Here is a 21,579-nt window from a genome sequence, read left to right on the forward strand (position 1 = left end):
CCATGTAACAATGGATGCGTATTTATATAGCATATTAGGTGCCTTCACATTGAAAGAAAAAAAATATATATAAATCTATGAGATTAAACGCATTGTTTCGTCATAACTTCGACCTTCTCATAATATTTTAATTTATTTTTCTTTTTACGCATAATGATTATACATTTCGTCTAATCGGATATGCAACATGATGGATATAAGATATGTGTGAGCATAATTAATTAAGGTCTGTGATAGGGTCATCGATTTAGTAAAGCCGATAATACGTCTTACGTATTTCTATACTTCTTCAATCAAAGTGTCTTATATCAAACGTTCAATAGAAATTTATAAAATTTAGTAAAAGAACTGGAAGATCTCGTTCTTAATATTACAATTGATTCGACTTTAATTTATTTGCAATCTGGTAATCGGATAGTGATTACTAAAATTTGAATAGTTGTAAGAAATGTTTTTAATCAATTTACATTTGTTAAAATTGATTTGTTCGAAAGTCTAAGGAACAATGTATGTTATGTTTCCGAACTCCTATGTTTATATAAAACCATACACACATATTATATGTATATTATATATGTATATATATATCTATCTGTATGTGTGTGTATGTAAGTTTGTCTGAATAAAAATGTCAGTGATTTAATTTATAAAAAAAGAGAGAATAATTATCTACAATGATCAATATTTTTTTTATATATCAATAAATTCATCATATAAGTGCATTATATAAACATAAATCTTGATATAATTTTGTAAAAGATACTTTGTTTGTAAATTTCCGATTTCGATTACAATGCTTATATGCTTTGAACTGTGACAATATATTGAAGCATCTCTTTCTATAGTTGCCTGAACCGGTTCTTTCGCATATTGTAGACTGCAGACATGTTGGAGTAATATTCACGGTTAGTTATCTGCTGACCGTGAGAAGGCATACATCGCGTCTACTGTTATTCAATATTATCGCTCTGTTCAGATATCAAGAAAAACGCTAGTAAACAGCTAAAAATGTTGTGTTCTTGTGGCGTGGCAATAATCGCCATTATCTACATCCTATTTGATGTGAACTACTTTGTGAGAATTATCGGCACCGTCTTGTGGGGCAGACTCTTCCAGAAAAAAAAGAAGCTCTTTGACACGACAACAATTTATGGTAAATTATCGTATTCTCACTATAATGTTCTCACTATGATTGCATTAAAATATATCAATTAATAGATTGCTTTATTAATTTTGTTAATAAATTTATCTGCGCTTGATTATTTCGAGAGATATTTCAAAAGCATAAAATTGGGATAAAAGGCGAATTAATAGGATCGGTTATTACATATATTGAATCAAAATGAAATGTACGAAAAAAATTAATAAATTTGTTCAAATACTTCATAATTGTAGAAAATAAGATAATAATTTATTCAATACATAAAGGTGTAAATTTCACACATAATTGTATTATGTTGTTATTATATATTTTTTATATCAAAATCAAAATTCATAAATATTAATGTTACGTTAAAAAAGGCAAGTCACAATAAAAATATGTTAATATAAATAATAATATTTTGCAAAAAAAATTATATATAATAATTTTTGTTTGCAATCGTGTGTCAATATATTCATAATTTATAATTATTTAAATGGATGCACACTTATTATGTATTTATACATAGAATGTTTTTTTAACCATGACGTTTCATAATATGGAATAGGTCAGCAAATAACTATACAGCGTTGCTATATATATATGTCGACATGTTTCTCGAATCATAGAACATCGTTCATATTCGTTCGTATAAAGATTTATATAATTAAATATATAAAGTGTATCTTGTAAAATTACTACAACAAATTCCAAAAATTTATTTTTTAATATATAATTTTCAAACATTTGATATAATTTATTTAAATAAATTAGAATAGAATTAGAAGCAAATAAATTTCCAATCAATTCAATAACCTAAATTTTTGAAAAATTTCAAGATTCGAGCAAAAAATTTTCCAACCGTTTGAATTATTTACAAAATTTAGATATTTAAGCAGTAATATATCTGACACAGAAATTTCTCTTGCTTCAGGTATCTGCAGTACTCAGGATGTCGATCTGGTTCTCAAACACATGAATAATGCGAGGTACCTGCGCGAGTTAGATTTTGCACGTTTCCATTTTTATGATAGATCAGGAATTTATGCAGCGATCCAAAAAAGAAAAGGCGGTGCTGTTCAAGGTGCATGCACTATACGATATCGCCGTGCAATTCCTATATTTACGCTGTACAAGATTACAACAAAGGTTACGATCGATATTTTGCACTGTATTGTGTATTAGTATTAGTTTTTCTATTCATAATTGAAAATCTCTCACAATAATTAAATCTATTTTAATTTTCGTTTGTATTCTTACAGCTTATCTACTGGGAAGATAAACACTTTTATGTGGAGCAGCAATTCATCAACCTCACGAATAATTTTATTCATGCCGTTGTATTAAGTAGACAAACTGTAACTGGATTGAAAGTACCAATAGACGATTTAATCGCTGAAATAGAACCGGAAACACGTAAGCCAGAGCCCACCAAAGAACTTCAGCTATGGCTGGAATCTATGGAAGAGTCGTCTAAAAATCTTAGAAAACAAAAATGATAAAACAAATAGATATAACATTTACCGTTTCTTAATATTTTTAAAATATGTTATTTATTTTTCTCTTAGAACGGTTTGCATTTTGATTTATTTCTCGTTACGTTGTTAATGTATAGACACTCTCAAGGCGTGTGTGGTATTTTATAATTATAAATAGAGTCTCTCTTTTTCATAATGTGTATAGCTAATTTCTAAAACTCGTTTTTACATCTAAGTATCAGGAATGTGTAAATTAAATGTGTAGTGCAGATTTTCTTGTTATTGACATATAATGTTGACTACAAATGTAAAATTTTTAAATTAAAATATTAGATTTATACGCGTGCGTTTCATTGATCTATGCAATTGATGAGGACAATAATGAAGATTTTATTAAATATTGCTAAAAATATTTCTTGCGTGTGTGTAATTTTTGCAAAAGATTTACATTGTACAATTATACATATGTAATTAATTTACACCACTACGAAGTGTTTGTAACGAATATAAACAATTTATACGCATTTAAACTAAAAAGTTTGTTAGCATTTTTCGTGACGTAAGATTTTAATATTTCGCACAGTTTAGAATGCAATATTTAAAATAGAATTCATCACACGTAACACTTCATTTTTTCGAAATAATATTTTGCTGATACTCGTTCAAAGTAATAAACTTGTGTATTGCTTTGATCGATTTTTTGTAATTAACACATTGTGAATATTAATTCCTTACGTCACTCTTGTCATCTCACAAAACGTTTGAGCAACCGTCAGATGGCGATCCTGGTACTGGCTTTGAAGAGCGAAAAACGGATGTTTCTGCGAGCTGGTATCGCGCGCGCAGTCGATCCGTGAACTCGAAAGCTGCCGCGATCCGACCTTTGATTGCGCTTTCCATAAACTTTTGTGAACCATTCGATGACGAAGCGCTCGCGATAGTTCTGCAAAGAATAATACGAATGAGCCTCCTCGTCCTGCCTGTGAGTGATCAGTGAGCTATTTGCTTGTTTTTGCGAAAAGTTTCTATTTCATATTTAATCATTTCGCTCGTCATTAAGCGCGCAATTTTTGCAAATTTTATGTAGATTTATTTAAATTTGTTCTAAGTCATGTACACGAGAGTTTATCTCATGTCTTATTTTAGAGACATTTAGAGAGAGTCATTTAAATATGAACGATTGGTTTTACGAAAATGAATTTATAATGATGTTAAGATATGTAATGAAGATATGTAATTGTCATTAAAATTTGCCAATAATTTGCATTATGATACAAAGAGGGAAGATATTTTAAAATAATACATGTGCGATAATAAACGATTAAGAAACTTTTATTATTGAAATAATTATTATTTTTCACAAAGTTTATATCACATGACATATATACAGTTGCGTGAGCAAAGCAAGTCTGTGAAACGTAAAACTCACTTAATAAAGTGCGAATGCGATTCACTTGTGTGTTTCGTCCGGTAAAACGGATTTATTAAACGTTTCGCGAATTCAGCACGTGAAACTCACATATTTCTGCTTACAAATACAATACTGGAATATAGTTGCATTCGTCAACACAGTTAATAATATCTGCATACGTACGGATAAAATTAAAAGATTACATCACAAAAAATGTATAATAGATCGAACATCATTATTGCTGATTATATCGGCGCGATTTTTTGTAGATAAATATTAATGAGAAACAGAGTGACTTTGTCTTCTTTTAATGAGAGAGAGAGAGAGAGATAAATTTCTTATTTTTTATAATAGTAGACATCTATATACAATATGCTAAAGTTGGATTTTTTTACACCGATAATTTTGATCAATCTTGAATCAATTTCTTCTCAATATTTATTGTTTCCAATTAATTAATAACTGAAAACAAAGAGCATTTGATAAACTAGCTTCTAGAAAGAAAATAAATCACAAAATCTTATTTAATTAACTCAAAAAAGATTTTGCTTTTAATAATTTTCATTTTTATCAATACAAAAATATATTGTAAATTATTAAAAATTAAAGAAAAATATGTAAAAAAAAACGAAAAATGACTTTAAGATTTTAAGAAATTTTATTTGAATAAGCCAAAGATAATTATTAATTTAATATATAACATTCTATTTCTTCAAAAAAATAACATTTCCAAATTAGAAATTTTTAAAAATATTAATTTTAAAACTCGAATTTGAAATATCTTCTTCATATCGCTTCATAGCGTCAGAATCATCACATCATATCGCACAGATTAATACTGTCGCGTGTATTTCATGGTCTCATAAGCCTCGACGAGATGATTTAGACCTCGACGGAAAGGATTAATACGTTTTCAACGAATTGTCGCAACCTAGCGATTGCGATCATTACGCGAATTTACTGATGTATGCGCTCCTTTGTAACGTTTCATGTACGTAATTACAAATTAGACAATTTATCTAATCGAGCACGATACTACTTGTGCTAGAGAGCATCCGACAATGAGATCTGTCTCACTCTTACGAAACAATAAAGAGAAAGTTTTATTATCTAATGATTTTCTCACGCGTCTAAAAAATCAGAGTGTTGTAAATTTTTTAAATAAAATTGCACGCACATTTCGTGTCGAAATCCGAAAGTGTGTTGTGATAACGCACACCATTATCCCAAATGCCAGGAAATCGATCGTGCGAACAGGTCGCTCGTCGATTTCTCTTCCCATGCACCAACATTTAATAGAACAATGAATCCGTACTTTCCTCGGTGAATATATCAACTTTCTTAATGTATTACTTTCCCCGATAAATTCGTGAGAAATTGCATACATTCCAAACTCAAATACCGATGAACAGAAATTGCTTTCATTGCATTGTAATTCGATCTATTTGCTTTTAAACATACATGGTCGAAATTTTTGAAATAATTTAAATATTAAATTTTTTAATTAAATTCCTGACAAATATTTAAACGTAAATATATATTTTATCTTTTTTAAAAAAAATTTGATGAATTAAATAAATATTATTTAAAGAATATGATTTAGTATATTTTATAAAATAAAAATAAGCTCATATATTTTCCTGTAACTTTTTGTATCTAATTTCTATCTGGTACAACAGAAATTTATTTAGAAGAATGTTATTTTTAAGGAAGAGTTGACAAACACAAATGCTTTAAGAACGAGGCAAGAATTTAAATGATGGATTTATCGAAAAAAAAAAATTCTTAATGCGGTGTTTAAGAAACCGATCACGTACACGTGAGAAGAATCGGGAGGGATTAAACGGGCTGGATTCGTGTTTGCGTGTGGCTTTCTTTACGATGAAAGATACGCATGCCTCGACACATCGTCTTACGATTAGCGATTAATTTATCGTACGCAATATTTTGCAGTGATTCTTATATAATCATGATCAATTTTTATATTCATCGATACCTGACCGCGTCAGGAAATTATGGATCGTCATAATAAGTATAATAGGATGCCTCTATTACGAAGTATGAGAGTTCTCCTAGGCATACAAGCTCGTTACGTATATTCTTCTAATGCAACATAATTATAGCTTTTCTAGATCACGTTCTCGATCCTGTAAGTGCCGTGATTTATGCAACCATTTCGCATAAAGTAACTAATGAGTACTGTAAATTTCTAATACTGTTAATTCTAACAACGCACCAATTTGTTTTAGTTAGTAAAATATAAATAACCAAAGTGTTCCATGGCTGGCAGGTGAATTTTGTTTCTTCTTTTTGTGGAGAAAAATTAAGACATAAAACTGTCATTAAGAATGTCATTTAAGAGAAATCATTATAATATCATTATAATATGAAAATAATACTTTTGCGCTCTTACACATATATGCCATTGCCGAAAAATTGATAATGAGACGCGCGTGCTCCTTTCCTCGATTACATCACGTGGGAAGTTGAATGTGTAGGACGCATTAACGCGATAGCACATAAAAAAAGGAGAAAGAGACGGACGGAGAACCGGGCCGTGTTAACTTTTACATTTAGGCATCGTCCACATGCATTTTACACGACGACGACGCGCGACGACGAGCGGGGAGATCATAGATGACCACAAATTGTCCGCAATTGGCAGGAAGTCGAGGCAGGGGGACCGTTTGTGCGCCCCTTCGCACTCTCCTCAATGTACTTTATTTTCACGCAGCCTTCCATTTCGTCCGTCAGAAATTGATCTCTCCGTTGCCGATATTAATCTCTTCACACGGCATGTGTCCAATATTCGCAAATATTCTTTAATCATATTTAAATGAGATAATTAATCTTTGGAATGCAATTTTTCAATCTATTTTCTTTAAATTTTTCTTCATACGAATATTTTTTTATCTAAAAAGTAGGAAAGAAATATTCTCCAACTCTTTACTCTCGCGAGCAATCTTTAATAAAATATTATAATACGAGGGAAAGCTTGTGATGTGTGTCTTACAGATATTGGAATTTCTATAACAGCTATATGGGATAAAAATAAGAGCATATCTCAAGGTCTATAAATATATCTTACTTTGAACCGCCACAGAGAATAGGGTAGCTTTCTTCCTTCCGCACACCTTCTGACTACGATGTACGCTGTAAATGTCACAGAGATTATCCCTGACGCATGAAGCGACTGAAATAAAAAAGATATGTGCAGCAAGGTAAATTCTACGAAAACCTTTTACGAACTCGATGATAATGAATATGGACATTGTTTTCATCAGATCCGTTCCATTCCGTTATTCGTCGCTTCTTTCATCTGCTCGCATCCTCTTCTTTTTGCCCGAACGGTTTAATCCTCGCGAATGATGTTGATATGATGTTCTTATTTAACGGGCGACAAGTGGCACGAATATTACGACGACGGTGGGTGGAGTTTTGCGTGAGAGCCTTGCCTGGCCGTCGCTCTTGATAAGGCGAATCAATATTATTCAATTCTGATAACGGCCCTCATTGCGTCAAGTAGGGAGAGAATACATTAATCGCGCAATGAACTGATAACAGATTTTCCATTAACTCGCGAATGCTCGGTCGAACCCGATGTCTCGTTTCTTGCTGAAAAGTACCGTGATTCTGATAAATCTTTTTGTGCCAAATATGTACGGTATTTGCAAGGACACTGAACGACTGCTCGTAAATTGCGAGATGGTGCGCGAGTGTGTGCGATGATAATTTTATTTACACTACTATTAATAAGAACGATATTGATGATACATTTTTAAATTATCATTAATTATGCGTTCTGTCAGGTAAAAATTCATCTAAATGTTTATTTATGGATAGATATGGAGTTTTCATACATAAAATCCCGCCTTAATGAGAGATGCGAAGTATATCAGAGATCTTGATTAAACAGAAAATCACTCCTTCTTTTAGTAACCATAGTTTTCCAGTTAATTTTATTCCTTTGCCTTGCTTTGTTTGTAAAGATATGAATGAGAAATTAACAATTCAGTGAAATTACTCGACCCATTAATTATGCTATTACAATGTATGCAAGCGACTCGACGATAACAATCGTGGAATGAAAGCATCATAATAATGTGAGATTGTAATAGACAATATTCGCTGTAGCTGATGTGAATATATATATATTGTGATAATTACAGATAATTTTTTTATTCGATATTTCTTCTTTTTCTCTTTATCTTGTATATATTCGATCAATATTATTTGCATAGCGTCTAGACTTAAAGCAGAAAAATTATCGCCTTTGTCGAATTTAAATTTCAAATATGATAATATTTTATTTTAACATTTTTATTTTATTTTAATATTTTTATTTTATTTTTATTTTATTTTAACATTTTTATCAGTCAGAAAAGAATCATTTAATTTTCTGTGGGTAGCAACATGCAGTAGATTAAATTTGTTCTAACAGTGCATTGCAAAACTATTATTACATGTAGAATAATTAGAAAGTATGGAATGACGTAAATTAATGTAGAAAAATATATTTGACACAATTTTAAAATAATTTGTGGGTAAAATTAAATTAGGTTAATTATGTACAATAATAGCACAAGAGTTTCATTTTTCTATTCAAAAGAAAGCGCTCATAAATTTACTGTGGGAAGTAGTCTGAGATAATATATGTAACTTTATATGCGTGAATAAGAATTTCTAGGAAGGCACAATCCGCAAAAATGAAGATTTTTATATACGAGACCTTTCGGCGAACGTTACCTTCACCTTTGTAGTCTAGCGTTCCATGAGAGGTCTCAGCTGGGATGTAAAAGGCTAACAAAGAATAGTGACACGACGCAATAGCGTGAGGTGAGAAAGAGACAAAGACGGAAGAGAACGACCAGACATCCCTCGGGGTATCACGCGAGTGACCTTGAGGATGTTTTTTTTTCTCTCTCGCGGCTCGATAGGTCATCTACGGGAAAAGTGACGTCTGACGAGCTCAACGCACCTCGTCTCTCCACAGGTATCGCCTCCGATCTCCTGTCGCGATTTACGTGATCGCAATCGTGATCGCGTGTAGGTGAGCGGCTTCGACCGGAGCGATTGTCCCGTTAGCAGACCTAGAAGGCCCGTGAAAGACCGGACGAGAACCAATCGCATATCGGTTCATGCTCAGACATATCGGAGCGGATCCTCATCCGACGAGAATTGTTGTCAGATCGATCGACAATCAGTCAGCTGAGACGATCCTCTGGATCTTCCTCGGGATCCTCTTTGCTCGTCGATCTCTTTTCATTCTCCTTCTCCGTCTTCTCTTCCTCCTCCTTCACCATCAGCCACCCGTTTCTTCACTTTGCTCCTCTCCCTCTCTCTCTTTCGTTCTGTCTTTCTCGTCGCGGTTTTCCCCTTCCTCTTTTCCTCGCACGATCTATCCTCCTCAGCTTGCCTCTCGAACGTAGTATTTCCTGGTGATCCGTGATGCGTACCACGAGACTCTGGCGCTGATGCGCACGGTGGGTTACTCATCACAATAGTAATTATTGTGTAATAATTATAATAATATTCATGGAGGAGATAAAGAAGTCAGAGTCTTTTCTATGTGTCTGCGCGATAGAAGGCGAAAGTTGCTGATTGTGTCGATGTAATTAATACTCTAGTGGATTCTCTCTGTGGTCGTTGGTATAGCTCCGAAGCTTGATGGCATGTTACTGTATAATGTTAATTCGCGAAGTGGTATTGCTTTCACGAGTTTCCTTATTGCCGAACGATTATATTACTCGCTTCCTGTTTAAATGGATCGCACTCTACGTTTTTGCAGGAAACATTGCCAGCCCCTTCAGAGTGAAGAGTTGATGAAGGATCGAGCCATGAGCCGCACAGGATACACGTGCATCAGGCACGTCTTCTGCTCCCTCAACGTTTTGATCTGGGTAAGCTTCTTTCGCATTATTTTTATTTTCATAAAAAAGTGTATCTACTTTTGATTATAAATTGCACCATAATTATAAAAAAAACAGTGAGATTATGATTTTTTCGGATTTATACGATTAAGAAAATATCTCATTCAATTTTAAAATCGATTACTTTATATTTGCGAACTATTCTAGAGCGACACTTGAGTTATATTTGAACGTCTCGTTCGTGTTGAAAAGATACGTGTGCGAACATCTCGATGAAGTTGAATGAAACGTTTCGTTAGCACACAATTCATAAACACGTGCAGTGCAGGTATAATTTCGATTGATCAGGAACGACAAGTGAAACAACGCAAGCAACACGACTAATGACGGCCTACGCAACTCGGTTATTAAATCGTCGCTTTTGTAATTCGCATTCCTTCCCATTCTCTCTGTTCCCTTCCCACTTTGTCATTCCACTTGAAATCATCCGTCGTCGGCGACGTCTGTATCGCGATGAAAGCCTTAAATAGGGCGTTGAACCGTGCTCTATGAGCTATGAACTTACGGTACCTAAGTCGGTGATAAAACACGGTACTGAAACTGGTACACGTCTCTCTCTCATTAGACTTTACTAGACTTTAATAGACTGTTAAACGCGTGCCACCTGTTGTCGCGCGTATTTGATTATACTTGCGTATTAATTGCTTCACGGCAGACACGACGAAAGATGTGCGTATACATTACTCAAGTGCAGTTATTCGAGATGCTGCGTTAGATAAATATGCAAAATTGCAATAAGAGCGAGGCTTCTATGACGATTTAAATGGAATATTCGATATCAATGAGATACATATATTATATAACGTTCTCTCTCTCTGCAAAAGTACCGTACCGCGTATGCATCATTGACGATAATTAGAAAGTACGAACGCGCTTTTGACAATTAGCTATTGAGGTCGCGTAACAGTGCATTAATTTCTTAATTCATGCTGGGCGAGTTGCAATTTATAAATTATCCCCACTGCGATCTTCATCGCGCATAAATGCATTACGCGAATTTCCGCCAACATGTTACGCCATCATAAACGTAAACATGTCCCTTCGCGGCCGCGTTCGATGACGCAAGGTACGTCGCGCGATGTCGGATGTATCGTAATTTACGGAACTCGCGCGAAGTTGTAAGGTCAATATTCACCTGGCCGCTTGGTCGACTTCCCGTCACTGACGGCGCAGTGGGTTACCCACTGGCTTACCTAGAAATTCTGTACTCTCTCTCGGACATGGACTCGCGGTCTCTCTATTTGCGAATGATTTAGCAGGTGAACGATGTACCGTTATGCGTACACAGTTGAATTACCGATATCGATACTCTTTATAGTTAATTTGTATCACAATTGTTCTCAATTGTTTCCAAGCATACCTTGGCGCATGGACCTAGACTAGATCATTAAAAAGAATGATCTTGCATCAATTTTCGAAGCGAAAAATCAACTGACTATAAGATAGACGAATGATTAGCAAATATTGTGATATCACACATGTTTTGCACTTAATCAATTTTAATGATAGATAGAGTTTACTTAGGGAAATTTAGAAAGAAAGTTTTTCTATGGCTCTTATTTATATTAAGGCCAAACATATTTGTTGTAAAGTTTGACTATAGAAATTCATTTATCAAATGCAGTGATTAATACTTGAGACTTAAATTTGTCAGAAGATATTATTAGAATTTGCTATAAATTTCACATGTTATAAACAATACTCAGATATAAAAATTAGCGATAAATTTTTGTTATGGCATCTAGCAATCTATCTATATCAGCGAAATATTTTTTAAAACGATCTTTAATTATCGAAATGAAATAATCAATGATATCAATTTTTCTTTCAAAGGTTCAAAAAAGATTATCTTTTAGCTTACAACTTGCTTTTTTCCGAATTTGATTGAAATAACGTTGTTCAAAAGTCAATTTATAATGCCGACTTTGTATCAAAAGCGCAGCTGAATGAAAATAACGCGACATTGACCCAGTAAACTCGCGTGTTGTGGGTATACGTGTGATAAGAATCTCTCTCCCTTGATACTTTTAATTATAATCTCCTGGATCTTTGTACACACCACGAATTAGCATCAGCAACTAACTTAACTCAATAGCACCACTGTGCAGAATTATTATTCTTTCTTAAGTTTTCTGCTACATGCGATAATAAAGTGTCAACGTATTTTTTTTTTAATTATTAAGAATATTTTTTTATCATCTACAACATTTATATATTTTTTACGAGATATCTTGAAATTATTATGTGATGATGTAATCACTTTTACTACAAATTTTGAGTCGATTTCCTCTCAATAAAAATCAGATATATAGAAGCAATTGAAACAAGAAACATCTGGTAGTTCTGGAATCCCTGGTGTAACTATTTATTTGGCGCGTATTCGCGATTCCAACGGGTTTAATAAATATGCTCGTCGAATGTCAGGCATTCATGACGCTTGACGCGACTCTGACATGCGTAATTCTTTTTACAGTTATGCGCTTGCGGAATTTTGGGTGCGGGCCTTTGGCTGCGGTTGGCTTATTCCGGATACGCGACCTTGGTGCCGCAGTACAGCTTCGCATCGGCGGACTCGTTACTGCTTGCCGCGGGATGCGTCACATTCGTCATCGCCTTCTTCGGATGCTGCGGCGCGTGGTTTCAGTCTAGATGTATGCTGATCACGGTTAGTACAACGTGATCCATTGTAAAACGCTTGCGTCTAGCAAAAAGTACGTACTATAGTATACTAGGTACACGTACAGCACACGAGACTCGTATAACTTGGCTGTCTTGAGTACCTCTTTTGTTAGTAGTCAGCAAATTTTTGCTGCCTTGGATAATTTTATAGAGAACGATCCATATCTCCTGAACTACACTTTTCTTTTTTTCTAAATTACTTTCCTTTTTTTACTTAAATGACACGTTATTAGGCCCTTTGTATTTTCAGACTTGAAACAAATTCAACAGATGCAATATTTTTTTTCGCTACAAGTCATGCTTGTTAAACTCGTGTCGTGTAATGTATGACGGATCGATAAATCTGCTTGTGTACGAGACCGTGCATGTATAATGTAGCAACCTGCTTCCATAGAACATGAGCGCGTGATGTGTATATGAAGTATTTTGGCTGTAGATAGGATCGAAGTTAGTAGTCCATAGAGCAAAAATCCTGTAAAAAAATAATTTTTTGGAAATCTCTACTTAAAACGTGAACGTTTACACACATTTCGTAATTTTCAGTATTTCAGTTTGGTGATACTCATGTTTCTCGCTGAGTTCATGCTGGGCACTTTAGCATTCGTGTTCAGGGAACATCTTGCGAGAAGCCTGAAGGAAGAATTACTGTACGGTATTGAGAAGCATTACAATGTCACCAGGGAGCCAGGAACTCTCTCTGCCATGTGGGACCACATACATACGGAGGTTGGCGTGCTCGATTAAACTATTATTCATCAGACCAGTAGCAGTAATAATATTTTATGTCGCAAATTTCTCAATTTAATCGCATAAGCTTTTTGCACGTGTCGCGCGGTTGAAAGGTTAATTACAGGTGCGAGAAATAAATGTAAATGCTTTTAGTTTCACTGCTGCGGCGTACGCGACTACACGGATTGGTTCCAAATCGAGGCATGGCCCGAGGAGGACCGAGTGCCGGATTCCTGCTGCATGCAACGGGAACGATATTGCGGTCGTCTAGATCCGGAGGGTCGCAATAAGGAACTGTGGTACAAGGAGGGATGCGCGTCTGCTATACAAATGTGGCTGATCATCAGACTCCACGTGGTGGGTACGGTTGGTCTCGTCGTCGCTTTCCTCCAGCTGTTCGGCCAGGTAGCCAGCATGATCCTGTTCTGCACAGTCAGGAACAAGAGGTCCTCTCACACGTACAAGAGTTACGACACTACCAATACCTAGAATTTCCAATCGATCTTGGACGAGACCACCGTCTGAGATCGATGTAAAACCTTCCTCGCGAGTGTCTGATTCCCGTTCTACGCAGCGGGAACGAAGCTTTTCAGAATCGTCGGTATTGGTCCTCGTTCGACGATTTTGCAAATATTTGTAAAAATAAGAGGCAACGAACTAAGCGAAGGTTTGTTTAAAAAACTCAGAAGAGAGATATAAAACGAAATTATATTATATTGATGATTATTGAATATTATTCTATATTTTATACATGAGGCATTTTAAGTAGATGAAGACACGTTGAGGTTTTAACTGACCAAAAAGTTTCCGCTGTGCACCAAAAAATATGATAAGTATTTAATCGACGGTTTTCCTTTTTTTTTTTAGTTTGAATGCTGGTAATGTTTCTTGCAATCTCCGGTGATTATCGCGACTTCTCGCTGTCAGATTTTATATCGATTGATAATTATTTATATTCTTAAGCGTAAGCAATAGTATCATTTGTGGATCCTTTTTAATATTTCCAATATTTATAGATAATGATGTAAGTTATATCTGACAGCAGAGAAATTAATTTGTATGTAAGAATAATTTATATAATGTCGTGAGAGAGGGAAAGAGAAAGAGAGAATGAGAGTGAGAGAATGGGAGAGAGAGAAAGAAAGAGAGTGACTCGAGATTATAATTGAGTATTAAATCACAATTTTCCTATATAACAAGTTTATCCTGCTTTAATAGTATTCGAGACGACTCTAATCGATATATACTCAGTATTCATTCTTGAGAAATAATCACTTGCGATAATTAATTGTACGGTGCATCGATTCTCGATGTTAATATTTGGGAACAGTTAGATAGATAATAGATAGATAGTGCATGATTATGTGATTTAGTCTCTCGGGTATTTAATTGAGATTATAGATTATCAAAATATCTTCAATGTCATAAGTATAAACTTATGTTAAGATTTTATATCTAAATATATATATACACATATATAAATGTATAAATTAAAATGAAATTTCTCTTATATATGTTATACTTGATATCGCTGAAAGAAACAGTTAAATATGAATATATTCATAATTTAAAATTTAATAATAATTTATATAAAGTGATGTTGACAATTATATGATGAAGAATCGAAATGACAAGATGACAGTAATGTATTTTACGAATGTATTAAATATAAATTATTATTATTAATAAATAATATATTTATATGTTAACACTGATCATTATATGTATATTTCACTTCATTATTCTTGCCTTCTCCATTCGCATTGAAGAAAGTAATTAACTATTGTTGTAGTTATTTTTTTTATTGTATAATAACAAAAATTTCGAAGTTTTACATTTTATTTATCGATATTTGGAAGATACTTTTCAGAGAATATTAAATTAGATAAGCCAAAACATCTGTTTAATTATTCGAATTATAATTCAAAACATTTGTATAAGTTGTACAAATAAACCCAAGATTTTCACTTTAGTTACGTTGCATACGATTAAATATCGATGCATCAAAATTCATAAAAAGAAGCAAGTCAAATATACAGGTATCCATAAATAAATAATAACTACTTATCAGGTAGAGAGTGCGTAATGTAAAACGCATAATACATTTATGGCACGAAATTGTCGATAAAATATCGTAGCTAGCAATATAAATGATATAAGCATTAAAGAGATTATACTTGATGGACTATTAAAATTATTTTGTTCATTATATCTAGAACTAATATTCGTTTTTGCATTTTCTTCAATACCTTTAGTTATGGAATTGGAAAAAGGTTTATAAAAAAATGCGACAAAAATATAGAAATATAAAAAATAAGAGAAATATAATAAATAATACAAAAACTCAAAATGTTTCTAATAAAATAGAAATATTAGTTTGAAGGATCATTCACTTTATTTTGTTACTTATTTGATCTAGTCAGGATAATTGTATTTATTTTTCCAAACCATTAAATACAATATCGAAAGCGCTCATTTTTCTATTTTGAATGCTAAGATAAAATAGAATTTTACAAATAGTTTGCATTTAGAATACATATTAAATGATGCATGATTTTGTTTTATTGTAGAAAAGACTTTTATTTACATATATTTATACGATGAAAGTATTTAGCTGTAAAGGACAATAAAATATTTAAAAAGACGTAGATCGTATTGTATTTCTTTTATGTAGTCGAATGTCATTTCTTGCTTATCTAATAGCGGACGACTAATTATTTCTTGCGATAACCTCGCTTGTATATCGCGTGTCTTCACATAATTAATGTGAAAAAAGACGCAATTTCGTACCGCCTTGACATACTGATACCGAACCTTAATAGAACTTATCGTATCGACGATGAGTCAAATAATATCGGTAGTTATCACGATTATTAATATTTATGCATATATTAAGCTATGATATAACTTTCTATTATACATAGCTAATTAATAAATAAAATCTATAGATATATAATAAAAATCAAACGATATCTGCACTTTGTATAATAACATTTATTAAACGATTAGGCGATTTTAATTGATATTTTAGTTATTAGTTTTATGTTACAAGTTGCAATTTAATCATTTATGAGCAATTTATGCGAATACAAAACAATTTTGCAATAAAATTAATAATTGTTTAACATATATAATTCATTTACTTTAATTATAAAATCATTTTGTTAGCATGCATAAGCATTTTTATATAAATTACTTAGCATGATTGAAAAGAGATACATCCTTACATTAAATCCTTAAAGAGATTACAGTAATATATTTTTTTACAAATAAACATTTAATTGTAACATATTATATCGACAAAGATAAAGATTTATCTTACAAGATAATTACTTTATTGGGAAATAAAGCAAAATTTTACGAATTATAACATTATTTTGTCGCAGAATTTAATTTATAATTCTAATTCTAATTCTAATTCTAATTCTAATTTATAATTCTAATCAAAATAATTATAAACAAATATTTGAAAATAGTTATAAACAAATATTTTATAATTATTCTAAAACTTATGATTATAACTTTCATAGCTGCTTTTTACTCCAAATTAATTTTTTGAATCCAAATATTCTTTGACTTGAAAGTGTTGACAGAATGTATCATTGAGATAATTAGCCACCTTACATATTTCCTACAAATTAAAAAAAGTGTTTTTATAAAAAGATAATATTAATATTAAATAATTTGTATGTAATACTACTTATTGTACTACATATACATATTGTACTGTATATGCATATAATATATAACGATATTAAATAAATTATTTTACTAATCTTATTAATACCTTAGTTTGATATTATCAATATTAGAATAAGAATAATTATGCTTGTACAATATTATATATTAAGCTAAATTTATATATATATATATATATATATATATATATATATATATATATAGTATGTGTGTGTATAAGTATAAAAATGATATCAATAGTTGTGTTACTTAAACAGCTCAGAAATTGAATTGTGTGACAACTTTAACAAAATATATTTCACGACTTATTTTGAAAATATTATTTACATTTTTGTTTATATAATTTAGTAACAATTTTTCTTTTAACAAAAATATATATTAAAATATATGTATAAATATATAATCTTTTTTATATATAAACAATTTAAAAAAATATATCAGGTCTTGCTAATTAAACTTCAAGAAATGAATAGTTAAAATATATTATTTTTTATTTAATTTAATTTTTTAATTAGATATCTTATTTTTATAAAATCTTAATTTCCATTTAGTAATTTATTTAGTAATTAAAATATCAATTACAAATAATATAATAATCAAGAACTTATAACATAAGAAATTATTTTATAAGTTCAATCAGCTTAGAAGAAATTAATTTCATATTTCTCAGACAACAAAAAATTATTGAATTAAAGTAGATCCTACATGGAAGCTAATAATAGATTAATCATGAAACAAAGTGCTTCTGCAATGTGCGAAACTGCTTTTTTAAGAATATTTTTTGTATTTTAGTAAAAGTATTATATAGTTAATTTAGATATATTAATTACTTACCCAGTCCTTTACAAAAGGAGCCAATTCTTCATTGTTGCATAATGCAGTTCCAATTTTTAGGATGTATAAAAATTGATATAAAAATTGATATAAAAATTGATATAAATAAAACCCTAAATAAGTATAATAGACGATTGAGTATTTTAATTTAATCCTCCTCTTCTTTTATGCAAATTTAGATAATATTATAAGTAAAATATTAAGTTTAAAATAGCAGAAACTAAACGGTCCGAAACAAAGTGAAGAAAAAACTTTGTAAATAGGATACAAAAGCTAATAAATTTTCTATTAACAAGATGAACTTTGATAAACGAGAACTACTTACCAGGAAAAGCTACATAATTCGAATTTTTCTCACTTATATCTCTCGATTCTCTTTTCAATATTTCTTCAAATGCATACTAAAGAAAAAGATAATTTATTAATTGCTTTAAGTGTATTAATACAAATTAGCTATTTTCTATGTAAAATGATTATAAATTAAGATAAAATAGATATTAAATAAAAATACTGTAATAAGTAGGTTTCATCTTTATCACAAACATACTTATAAATTAAAATGTCCAGGATTTTGTAATAATTTAGTATATTTTCTTTAATTTTGCAGTTAGAATTTATGAAATTCTTTCAATAAATTTTATTGTAAATATTATTTAGAAGAAATATATTTTCAATGCTGAATTATCAGACAATTCTTTCTTCGTAATTTTTGTTCAGTTTTTTGCTTACTTAAAAATTATTTAGAGAATATTATTAATTTTTTTAGAGATTATGACATAATAGCATAGTTTTGGCAATATAACGAGAATTACTTATAATAGAAAAAAAATATTTAAATTATTATACATAATGCAAAATGTATAGCATATACTCGATATATATTTACTTACTTTTCCGTATTCCCCCTTTCCCAAGACGATTCCGACGAAGAACATTAATAAAAATATATATAAAAATATACGTAACTGCATCATCATATCTTCAAGAGAAAATATAACACAATTTAAAAATACTAAGTTTTTTAGAAATAGTATCTTTATTTCGCGAATAAAAGTAGAAAAAATATTTTAGCAAACTGACATTCGTTTGACTTATCCGCAACTTCCTTATAACAGAAAATGATATCTTATCATTCGTTCGAAAATTATTCTAAAAGGTATAAATCATTATTGTTAAGTGCTATTATTAATTGTAGCCACTTTTGATATCAGTACTTCCATACGCATATACATATCGTGGTATTTTGCGTGGTATTTCTTATTTTTTTTTATATATTCTCAAAAAGCAAAAAATTTTCATAGTTAAAAGACAATTTATTTATATTTTATTTGATCTATGTACATGTTTCGTAATTAATTACATATTTGTATTTACATTTATATTTATTATTCGAGTCCAATAAGCCGTTTACCTAATTGGTCTAATATTTGAGATACTGCTCGAGAAGTTTGTTTGGCAGCATTATAAGGGATCTGAAAATACGCACAATTTAATTGTTCTACATGCTCTTGAAATAATCGAAGGGAAATTTAATTTTTAAAATTTTTGCAAGTATTCGCTGCGTCGATAATATATCAGTTGCTTTGCAAGATACTTACGTTTACTATGGTGCTCAAAGAATTAGTGAGATTTACGAAGCCCTTAACGATCATGTTCCCCAATCCAATAAATTTATCTCCTGTATTACCGTATTTTTCTTCCTCCTTAATTCCATCAACGATTGGCGTAGGCGTCACAATATTATTCAATATTTGTCTGATGTTGTCAGGCTTTCGTCTTTCTAAAATTGCTTGCTCAGTCTCATTTTCTAAACGAACTGATTCTCGTGGTGATTGATGGAACAAGACTATCGGTGTTGTACTTTGCACTGATCTGCGGCTTTGATTAGACTTGTCGAACTTAATAACTACTACTGGATCAAGATTATTTTGAGCTTCATTAGTTTTAGAATTTAATTGCTATAAAAGAAAAAGATACAATATTATAATTTTTCGATTATAAATTAAATAAATTGTTATTTAACAGTAGTAAGAATAAGTAGCGAAAATGAAAAGAAAATGCAAAACAACAATAATAAGTTAAATATTTGCTATAGTTGGTTAACAAACGAGAATAACGTTTCCACATATCACCCTATTTATGATAGAATTTCAACTATGATTTCTTTTTGTCCATTTTATAAATCGTTACTGATAAAAGAATATATTTGATTAATATTAATTGCAATAATATGTCAATTGTTTGTATATTTTCATAATAACTGTCGCATATAGTCAGTAGAAAAATTCGATAGATATAATAATTACCTCCGCTCGATTGATAATGATGTTTCTGGCCAATATTATCGAATTGATAAATCTTCCTGTGCCGATTCTAATCGCATCAAAAACACGTCCTAATGATTCCTACAAAACAGTAATTTTGACTTCGCCTACCGGTCATGCTGGCGAATCTCGAAGATCCAATTAGAATTTTGTACAGAGTAGTTGAGGAATTTTTTATATAAAATTTTCGATTAATTTAGATTTGCTTGTTTTATCGTTTTAAACAAAAAAAAAGATAACGCGTATCGTCCTTTTATAACGTTTATATTTTCTAAAGATTGCATTTTCATATATTTTCGCACGAATAGTACAAATGCAAATTTACCTTTGCTTCCTCCAATTTTGAAGGCGAGATGTTTTCTGTATTATTTTGTATGTTGTTGAGGATAAACTTTGTCGGTTCATCCGCAGGATGAGCACTCAGTGAGTCAAACCAGCAGATAAACAATATAAACGATATAATTATTATAATTCGCAACATTATTTTTTAATAGTGTATAAAAAATTTCTATAAAATTAATTTTACAACGGAGAAGAGTTTTAAACACATACGCGCTTCAAAGAATATTTGCACTTATAGAGATGTTGAGCGAATGATTAATATAAAGTAACTTTTTTACTAATTTACTTTGACACTTAAATAATCGTTAGGTACAAAATTTTAAAAATATGGCACGTATCTCGTCGAAGTTCGTTATTGAAGAGCGAACAACCGACTAACAGATTTCGCTCACGATGACGATCTTACTTACCAGTTTACGACATTGTATTACTTTCTCTTTCGGTATGTTTGTCCATATTGGAAATCGCGATGTGCGCACACATACACATGTAGTAATTTGTATAAATTAATATAAAATTATTATAAAAATCTTTCAGACTATTAGTATTGAAAAAATAATAATAAAATAATAATAATAATAAATAATAATAAAAAAATAATAATAATATATTCTTAGATATAAAAGAATAAAATAATTTAGGTATAAAATAATAAATAATTTATTTCACAATATGCGTTTATTAAGATTAATCAGTATAAATTATAAGATTATTGAGAGAATAAATGTAAAATATATTTTGACAATAATATACAGCTTATTATTGCAAAAATAGTGTACATAGTTATAGCAATTATATAGTTAAACTATATTAAAATAATAGAAGCGACCAGCAATATTACTTCAAAATTTAAAACATAACTTGATATGAGAGATATTGCAATCTGATTGGCAAGAAAGTTTTCTGTTACAAAATATAACATATTATTTTATAAAGATTATTCTTGTTTAGCTGCAAAAATAAAAGAAATTTAAATTTATTATAAAATTGAATATGCTTCTAAGTTATAAAC

At 30.9% G+C, this 21,579-nt stretch overlaps 4 protein-coding genes and 1 long non-coding RNA gene across 9 annotated transcripts; 2 read left to right on the forward strand and 3 right to left on the reverse strand.

Annotated features, from left to right (window-relative positions):
• Positions 1-888: 888 nt before the first annotated feature.
• LOC105258528 (protein THEM6) lies at positions 889-3,954 on the forward strand. Its single transcript, XM_011269822.3, has 3 exons — positions 889-1,153; positions 2,076-2,290; positions 2,404-3,954. Exons 1-3 carry the CDS (start codon positions 1,009-1,011, stop codon positions 2,638-2,640), a joined length of 597 nt encoding a protein of 198 aa, XP_011268124.1. The 5' UTR covers positions 889-1,008; the 3' UTR covers positions 2,641-3,954.
• LOC105258529 (tetraspanin-9) lies at positions 3,453-14,011 on the forward strand. 3 transcript variants are annotated; one of them, XM_011269824.3, is made up of 5 exons: positions 3,453-3,601; positions 9,819-9,930; positions 12,434-12,625; positions 13,183-13,365; positions 13,522-13,857. In XM_011269824.3, the coding sequence occupies exons 2-5, from the start codon at positions 9,853-9,855 to the stop codon at positions 13,855-13,857; spliced, it is 789 nt and encodes a 262-aa protein (XP_011268126.1). In that variant the 5' UTR covers positions 3,453-3,601; positions 9,819-9,852. The 3 variants fall into 3 exon arrangements, with proteins under 3 accessions (XP_011268126.1, XP_011268125.1, XP_025269317.1); XM_011269823.3 differs by lacking the exon at positions 3,453-3,601 and adding an exon at positions 9,248-9,513; XM_025413532.1 differs by lacking the exon at positions 3,453-3,601 and having other exon boundaries at positions 13,522-14,011.
• LOC112639481 lies at positions 6,436-7,819 on the reverse strand. Its single transcript, XR_003123530.1, has 3 exons — positions 7,269-7,819; positions 7,119-7,183; positions 6,436-6,850 (listed from the first exon to the last, which is right to left on the reverse strand). It is a non-coding gene; the product is annotated as an uncharacterized LOC112639481 (long non-coding RNA).
• Positions 14,012-16,870: 2,859 nt separating the features above from the next.
• LOC105258530 lies at positions 16,871-18,933 on the reverse strand. 2 transcript variants are annotated; one of them, XM_025413561.1, is made up of 4 exons: positions 18,792-18,933; positions 18,227-18,302; positions 17,902-17,927; positions 16,871-16,999 (listed from the first exon to the last, which is right to left on the reverse strand). In XM_025413561.1, exons 1-4 carry the CDS (start codon positions 18,876-18,878, stop codon positions 16,916-16,918), a joined length of 273 nt encoding a protein of 90 aa, XP_025269346.1. In that variant the 5' UTR covers positions 18,879-18,933; the 3' UTR covers positions 16,871-16,915. The 2 variants fall into 2 exon arrangements, with proteins under 2 accessions (XP_025269346.1, XP_011268127.2); XM_011269825.3 differs by having other exon boundaries at positions 17,902-18,014.
• Positions 18,934-19,234: 301 nt separating this feature from the next.
• LOC112639484 lies at positions 19,235-20,941 on the reverse strand. 2 transcript variants are annotated; one of them, XM_025413559.1, is made up of 4 exons: positions 20,551-20,941; positions 20,208-20,306; positions 19,500-19,859; positions 19,235-19,373 (listed from the first exon to the last, which is right to left on the reverse strand). In XM_025413559.1, exons 1-4 carry the CDS (start codon positions 20,704-20,706, stop codon positions 19,287-19,289), a joined length of 702 nt encoding a protein of 233 aa, XP_025269344.1. In that variant the 5' UTR covers positions 20,707-20,941; the 3' UTR covers positions 19,235-19,286. The 2 variants fall into 2 exon arrangements, with proteins under 2 accessions (XP_025269344.1, XP_025269345.1); XM_025413560.1 differs by lacking the exon at positions 20,208-20,306.
• Between the last annotated feature and the right edge of the window lie 638 nt (positions 20,942-21,579).

This window comes from Camponotus floridanus, unplaced genomic scaffold (assembly GCF_003227725.1).
Source record: "Camponotus floridanus strain SB8 unplaced genomic scaffold, Cflo_v7.5 scaffold68, whole genome shotgun sequence".
Classification (NCBI taxonomy): Eukaryota; Metazoa; Arthropoda; class Insecta; order Hymenoptera; family Formicidae; genus Camponotus; species Camponotus floridanus.